The sequence below is a fragment of the Aegilops tauschii genome, chromosome 7 (assembly GCF_002575655.3).
Source record: "Aegilops tauschii subsp. strangulata cultivar AL8/78 chromosome 7, Aet v6.0, whole genome shotgun sequence".
NCBI classification, from domain to species: domain Eukaryota; kingdom Viridiplantae; phylum Streptophyta; class Magnoliopsida; order Poales; family Poaceae; genus Aegilops; species Aegilops tauschii.
The window spans coordinates 650,924,714-650,933,012 of record NC_053041.3 but is presented as its reverse complement, the minus strand read 5'-3'; the positions used below and the strand labels follow the sequence as shown (position 1 = coordinate 650,933,012).

Genomic DNA, 8,299 nt, shown 5'->3' with positions numbered 1-8,299 from the left:
AATTGTGGGAACTTGGCATCGGCGGCGGTTCCAATAGTGACCGTAGGAGCTCACTCACATAGGCTTTGTTGCCTCCAGCTCACGGAAACACTTACTCAGCTCTGGAAGGAAGATGGCATGAAAAACTGGTGGGTGTAGAAAGAGGAAGGAGGAAAGTCATAGTTAGGGAAGTTTTTTTGAGGCAATCAATGGACTGAAATCATCCTGCGTATCAAATTCAGAAAGCAATCAAATGAGCGACTTATGAGTGCGTGATTATCTTGTGGGTATAGGTGCGTGTGTAGGAGGCGTATGGGTGTGTTTACAGGCTACATGGAGGATAGAAACAGTGTAAATCGAGTGGACAATCTTACATATTCATTCCGACGGGGACCCCGCCAAATCATGTGTTATTAGGGAGGATCTGGATGTTGATTAGTCTTTGGTGTTACCCTTTTTTTTCTTGTTATACGAACTACTGCTGCTGAAGGGTTGATTATTGATTTGTTAAGAACAATGCTCTATGCACGATTAGGCTGTCATCCAGTTGACTTGCAATTTCATAAAAATATGAACGAATAGTGGACTGATTCAAGGATGCTCGGCAACTACTCATTGACATGGACAGTCTGGCTAGCAAAATCGACAATGGTGCATACAAAATTGCATGGCACATGTGCTTAGCAAAGTCAAAATTCACAAACAAAAAAGTATACAAAGTACACATTTTATTTTAACTCAAAACAACTGTTGTACTATATTTAGCATTCTGAAGATCTATAAGTACCCACGCAGATGCAGTTCCAATGCAATCCAAAGCAAACACATAAACACACAGAGCACACAGTTTGTTTAGCTCCATCCTTCCTCGCCACCAGCAGCAGGAGATGGCCCAGCGCCAAGACATCGTCATTAGCCATTTCTCCCATCCAGGGCACGAGCTCGTGAAGCGCCACCACACTGGGCCGTTCCGCTGCGATATGTGCTGGGAGGACCTATCCGGCACTGCATACATCTGCCGTGCCGGCTGCGACTTCTGCATCCACGAGTCTTGCGCCGGCCACTCACAGACGTTCTCCTCCCCCGAGCACCATGTGCACCCGCTCACGCTCGTCCAGACCCGCCGCGACGCAACCCTCTCGTGCGACGTCTGCTTTGGGCGATGCGCCCCTGGCTCCTTCCTCTACCGCTGTCCACCATGTGGGTTCGATATGCACCCGAACTGCGCGCGGCTTCCCCAAGTCGTGCGCAGCGTGCGGGACCCTACGCACGACCTCACGCTGGTCATCGCCGACGGCCACTGTGCCGCGTGCGACGCCGGCGCGGGGCGCGCGTCGTACTACCGCTGCACGGTATGCAATGTCGACTACCACATCTCGTGTGCAGCGACCACCGGCGACAACAACAGCGCTCATGAAGCTCAAGATGCCCTTGACGCTCAGATTGTACGATCAAGGATTCAAGAGCAGACTAGAAACGCCATCTTGGACATGTGGAGTCCTGCCTGTAAGTTCCCTTTGCACGCCTAGACTGGGGTTGCTGCCGTGCCCAATTGACTACAACGTTATATTTCTCCATAAATTTCAGCATATATATTGCATTCTAGAACCAAGTTTATAATGTTTCTAATTTTTTTTCTATTAACTGTGCAGATACTGTACGCAGAGAGTACTTCTAGATGTGTTGCTCCTGACGCATCTGCTTGGCAGGTCCACAAGAATAAAGTGCTTCATCATTTCGTCACACAGTAGCTAGCGTGTAACAAATTGAGTGTGTTTATGTTCACAACTTCGTATGCATGCTTGTTTGCAATCTCAATTCATATGGTTTTAATACTTTATGCAGTGTGCACCTTCCTTTTTTTGAGGGACATAAAATTCTTCATTTGTGTATGCTATGAAATCAATATGAGAAGCAAGTATTTTTTATATGTATGAATTTTTCTAGTCTGGGCCGGCGGTCGGAAATTCTGACAACTGAATACATTAAACTGCATATACAAATCACTGTTTCTGGACTGTCAAGTAGTAAAAAATTGCAAGAGTGTATTTTCACCATTAGGACCTCGTTGTCATGACCTGAATCAAGTTCCTTCTCTGGATCAGCATGAGTGCTTTTGATCACCGTAGAAGTTATTGGGGCTTCCAGTTGCAAACACAGGAAGTTCCAGACGTGGGAATGGGGGAACGACAACCCATAGCCCAAAGTCCAGGACGGAGTAATAAGAGGGCTCATCTGCAAAATAACAATGGCTTTGTGCGAAATATCTGATCGTGACTATTAATCCTGATCCAGTCCAGGGGGGTTTACGTAAAATACAGAAACCACGATTATTAATTGTGATCCAGACCATAATTTTTATATAAGTTATCAGGCCCATGGCAATACTGCCACCGGCGAGCCAGGATCGTCGGCAACCCCCTCGCTGTACTTCTGCGGAAGCCTTCACCGGCACCAAGACATCGCATATCTATTCAATTCACTCTTGCTTTAACATAACCATTTTGGCCGCGTCGGTAGCCCGCAACAAGAAGCTAAGTACTACAAGATCTCTCTCGTCTTTGTACGAGAGCCGGCCAAGGGCGCTGTGCCGGGATGGACGAAGCTAGGACATCGGACATGGTCATCCAACAGATCTTGCTTGTGATGTATGGATAGTGGAGTATTAATATCTCCGGTTGACCATATCAAATTCATAGATTTCACAACTTCAGCATTTTGCAAAAATGGCAACGTGTCATGTCAGAGAATGCTCAAAAGTGTGGTGACTATGCGGTGTTTATTTTCATTGATTTTACTCTATAGTAGACATTCTGTTGGTGTATTCACGTGATAACACACAAAAAAAATTAAATATCCAGTAACCAAGCTCCATCCGGTCAGGGTGGTAAATACAGTTGTAACCTTGACCGGCAAGAGGACTTAAAATAAGTTGGTTATGTCTTTCACTTCCGGGAAGAAGAGATGGTCATCTGCATGGCCTCCAACATCAGTTTAGAGAGAAGGATTGAGAAATAGATTTCAGAGAGTGATAACACAGAGAGATTACCCATGTTTGATTGCAACTTCAGCAAAACCACCATCACTTGGCAATACTGTTATACCAAAACCATTTTGGAGGATTCTAAAAAAAAACATTTTGGAGGGTTACGTGCATCAGTTTTAAAGGCTGGGAGAGTGGACTGTCTGGTTTCAGAATTAAGAAGGGTTAAGTGGACATTTTCTTATTGATTTGGAAGGGTAGGATATCTTGTTTTAGCTAGACGAGTTAACTAATTATGTCCTAAGTCCTAACTATTGATAGGAGATAGTAAATAATACTCATCTGCAAAATAATCCCGATCTAGTATATAATAAGAGGGCTCATCTGCAAAATAACAACGAGTATGCTACTAATGGGTTTCTACGAGCCAATCAATTTTGTTGCTCAGACTGCAGATCAATGTAGCAACTACCTTTTTTTATGCACACCAAGCAAGGAAAAAAGTAGCACGCCACAGTAAAATAGATAATGTCTTAAAATACGCTATTAGCGTGCTATGGTGAATGTTTTTCTAGAATGCTGAAGCGTAGTATCGGGGCACAAGAAAGGAAAAGTAAGGAGTATGATAATGGATCTCTAAGAGCAAACCAATCGTAGCAATTACCTTTTTTATGCCGTCGACAATGCGGATTGGTGGACTTTGGCACACACCACTGGAAGGCCATTAGTTACACCAATAATGTAGCATATCAATTCATCATGCTTCTCGATTGCTCAGCATAGCGTAACATCTACCTAGAGTCAACAACGTCTAAGTTATCATATTCAAGATGCGATTAGTATTATGAAAGTAGTAATCACACTTCATGGGAAAAACAAGTAATACCTACCTAACTAGCTGTTAGTCGCATCCAAATGGCACCGATCGCACATATCCACATGACATCAAGGCATGATGTACATATATATTCTAAACAAGGATAGTGATGTTATTGTGGGCCTTAGAGCATCTCCAACGCTGACCCGCTAATTTGCTCCGGCATCCGTCCACGGACGGGGGACCTGTTCACGTACACTGATACCGGAGGCCGCCAATCCAACGCTGCTCACATACATTTCAACCACTATTTGAACTAACCGGCTGAATTTTGTGCAGACACGGTGGGTTTCATATAAACCGGGCGAAATTCATTTCATCTCGAACATTTTCTAATGAAAAACTATACTGGACTAAGGTAAAACTAGTCTACGGTCGGCGCTGGCGGATATCAATTCCCACGACACGGATACCCTTAACTAGTCTACGGCTGGCCGCGGTAGAGCGTCTATTGTCTTCCCCATGACCGAAAGCTCGCTCATCGGACTGCCGTGAGCCCCAAAGGTATATGCTTTAGCATAAAGGGCGGCTCGCTTGCCCATCTTCAGCAGTGCCGCTCATCGGAGTGGCGCCGCCTGGATATGCTTCAGCGGGAGGGGAAGGTGACGACAGTGGCTTGAGACCGGGCAAGAAACCGGATGTGTACACCGGCGTCGCCTCGGCAGTGGTCTTAATGGGACCCAAGCGGCGGCGGCCTCCCGTGTTCTATTTCTCCTCGATGATGGCGGCTGGCCTCGATGTGCTGGCCACCATTTCATCGAGCTACGGGAAGCCGACTTCTTTTTCTGCCGGCAGGGTGTGGTTATGCGTTCGTTGACATCAGATGATTCGGTCACACGCACAGGACGAGCGGTACCACATGACGTCGTCCATGACAGCCACAATGCCCATGCCGCCGTGTTCCCACGCATGCCGACATGGAACAACTCGCCGCTCCTCAATGAGTTGGCTTCGAGCGGAGAGTTGCTGAACGACGCATCGGTGTGGAGCTTTTGCCTTCACGAGCTGGCCTGCCGCTGCCTGGAGCGTTGAGGGTGGTGGAGCTTAGAGTTGCCTAGCTCATATCCGACGAACTCGACGGACCATGCATCTAGCCGACTTTTATGCCGAAGAACTTCTCTTCCCGCTCACTGGATGCAGCGAAGTTTGTGGAGGAAATGGTGCAAGGAGAGATGGGAGTGGAGTGTGGTGCGACTTCTGCCTGCTGTCTGGCACCATTTTAATAATGGGAGGACATCCGGAGCCAACCGAAGTTGTGTTTAATACCGAACGACTCGCAAACGGATGTGCGGACGGAGTAGGTTTCTGGGCACATGCGCGCGGATAATGGAGGAAGACGGGCAGCCTGTGGCCATTTAAATGTAGCGAGGAGACGTCTTTAGTCAGGCATGAAGCGGGTAGCGCTCTGTTGGTCATCGCACCGCTTCAATGCCGGTAGTGAGAGGTCACCTTCGTCCCGCGCCGGCGTCAATGCGGAGTAGGCGTACTCTAGCGGCATGAGTGCGGGCTGCTAGCGCCGGGCCAGAATGCACGAGTGCGGGGTGGATGTTTTGGGTGGGCTAGGGTGGTCAGACACAGGCGTGGCAGCGGTGCAGACGCCCGCAAAGCCGCCAACTTTGTCTCCGGTTTACGGGAAAATGTGCGTCCGGATCGCCAAGCGAACCGATACAGATCTGCATTGGATGGCACAATATGGACCGCATGGTCCAAAAGCATGCTGTGGGTTTGAAGATCCGTGTTGGAGATGCCCTTAATTGGTGAGTCTCTCTGCATAGTACTCCAATTGGGTTAAAATCCCACCAGCTGAACTCAAACCTTGTCTTATTGGAGGCGAGCAGATGACTCTCTGCCATTGATGTGGACTTTTGTCAAGTTATGCATACTATGTAACCAATAAACAAAGAAGCCTCTTTTCACCAAAAAATGAGAAGAATAAAATGAAAGCGGTAGTACAAACAAGCTGGATGTCCGAGCGGAGTATGCCTGTAGTGAAAACTCAGTTTAATTTCTTCGACAAGTGCATTTCGAGCTTGTGTGAAACTTTCCGGCCATAAAGTTGCAACAGGGATGACAGTCTTGCATTCTTCTCTCTCTTTCCAACACAATTAAATTATCTTGTCTTATTGCAGGGCTTGCGGGCCGAAATGCGACTTTTAGCGCCATAGGTGTGTAGACTTTGTCATGTCGAACCAAGTACTTCATTTAGAAAGTGCATTGTTATACATGCATGCATTTGTACAGGTATTACCCGCTGCGGAATCACGCGGCCAAACGGAATCACGTGGCCAGCTAGTTGCCGCTGCAACGAGAGACGTCAGATTCATGCAGATCGGGCAGCCACGGTCCTGGATGATTCGTCGCAAATATCTAAATCCTTATTTGTCAGAGAGGGAACTCGAGAAAGGTCGACCCTAAATTTGCAATCAAAATCCCGAGTTGCATGAAACCATGGAACTCAACGACCCAACAACAGTTGCCCACGCCACCACGTCCACGCCTGAGATAAGATGCAGACCACGGGTATCAGCGGGTAATGCATCCTGTGAGAGCATCCATGATGGCGGAGGGCCAACGTCACGGAGTTGTTGATTCTTCTCCTACATGGTTTGCTGGTCCACGGCGGAGGGCGGACGCCACGGAGAAAGTCTCCAACCCTCCGTTAATCAATCTTCCTCCTCTCGTGAATGGTTTTCTTGAATTCAATCAAATATGATAGCTTAGGAGAGGTATCTGTAGCAAGAAAGGAAATTCAGTACCCGAGCATGCCAATGGATTTTTACAACCAAATCAATTTGAACGTTGTACTATCTCTGTCCTGGTATATTGGTTCTCTTAGTATTTTAATTTTGACGAGGATTTAGTTCACAAAATGTTAATGCATGTCATAAAAATTAGTATAATTGAAAACTATGTTTAAATACGAATCCAATGATATAATTTTTTTTATGACATGCATCAGATTTTCTCAGTTAAATTTATTATCAATTTTTTGCACAAAATACGAAGATGACCAATAAACCAGGACGGAAGTAGTACCTATTTTCTATACAAACTATGATGTCTACCAAGTCTTGCTAGCTTGCCGTTCCACACTGTGGATTGTTAGTGGAGTTTGGCTCACACCACTGGAAGGCCATTGGTTACACCAATAATGTGGCATCACGCATCTCGATCGCACATGGTAGCGTAATCAAACCTCGCCTTAAGTTATCATATCTAAGATGCGATTGGCATTATGAAAGTAGTAGTACGTACACTTGGTCCGAAAAACAAGTAATACCGACCTAGCTAGCTGTTAGTCGCATCCAAGTGGCACCGATCGCACATATCCACATGCCATCGTGGCATGATGTACATATATATTCTATAAACAAGGATAGTGATGTTGAGTGTGGACCTTAATTAGTTTGGGTCCAAACCACACCAGCTGAACCGAAACATTGTCTTATTAGAGGCGAGCATGTGACTTTGTGCCATTGATGTGGACTTTGTCAAGTTCTGCCTGCTAAGCAACCAAGAAACAAAAAAGCCTCTTTTCACCAAAAAATGAGTAGAATAAAATGAAAGCGGTAATAGAAAGAAGCCGGATTACTGAGCAGAGGAGTATGCCTGTAGTGAAAACTCCGTTTAATTTTCTTTGACAAGTGTATTTCGAGCTTCGGTATAACTTTCATGGCATAAAGCTGCAGCAGGAACTAGTTCAGAAAAACACAGGCTCCGGCGACGCGTCCCATGCTTGCATCATGGAAGATCTCACACCGTCGCTGGCTCTCGCCCTTCCACACCCCACCCCATTCCACCCACCCCCCCCCCCCCCCCACTCCCTCCTCGTCGTCGCTAGAAGGCACCCATCGGGAAAAGCCTGTGTGACGCAGGCGGCAGCGGGGCTCTGTCCTCCCCTCCCTGGCGAGATCTCGGTGGCGCGGGTCGACAGCTCGTGGAGGGTTTGAGGTCTGGCGGGGCTCAAGGCGGCGGGTGCGCACAGATGCAGTGGCCTATTGAATGGGAGCCGGTGGTGGGGCTTATCTACAGTGGCAGCGGGGGCTGGGTCGAGGACTCCTTGATCTCAATCCCGACATCGTGGAGCACGGCTAATTAATGTGGCCTATTGGAAGCACATCCTCACCCGTGGTTGTTTTGGTAATTCATGTCAACATACATGTTGTTGGACTAATGTTTTTCTCAAGTATATTTCTAGAAAAATGTTCAACTTAGGCAAATATTTGGAATGTGATGTGGACACCTCAAGATGCTAGGGACAAGTGGGCTCTACATTTTCATTTAAGTGATCGAATATCACATTGAGTCCATAAAAATACAGTACTAATAAAAGGGAATGAGATTTGATGATGGCCTAACTGCACAAATGCTTAGAGATATTGCTCCAAAATCCTCAGCCACACTATCACCATCCATTATGTCCAAAACCCTAAAGTTCATCCTGGTCCCACCGAAACACA

General features: G+C 46.7%; 1 protein-coding gene across 1 annotated transcript; it reads left to right on the top strand.

Moving 5' to 3' along the window:
* The first annotated feature begins 775 nt into the window (after positions 1 to 775).
* On the top strand, positions 776 to 1,913 carry LOC109764216 (uncharacterized). Its single transcript, XM_020323065.4, has 2 exons — positions 776 to 1,485; positions 1,632 to 1,913. Exons 1-2 carry the CDS (start codon positions 867 to 869, stop codon positions 1,655 to 1,657), a joined length of 645 nt encoding a protein of 214 aa, XP_020178654.1. The 5' UTR covers positions 776 to 866; the 3' UTR covers positions 1,658 to 1,913.
* The last annotated feature ends 6,386 nt before the right edge of the window (positions 1,914 to 8,299 follow it).

Coding starts and splice junctions, on each gene's coding strand:
- LOC109764216 (XM_020323065.4), top strand. CDS start 867: ATGGCCCAGCGCCAAGACATCGTCATTAGCCATTTCTCCCATCCAGGG. Junction 1,486..1,631: donor GGACATGTGGAGTCCTGCCT/GTAAGTTCCCTT, acceptor TTAACTGTGCAG/ATACTGTACGCAGAGAGTAC.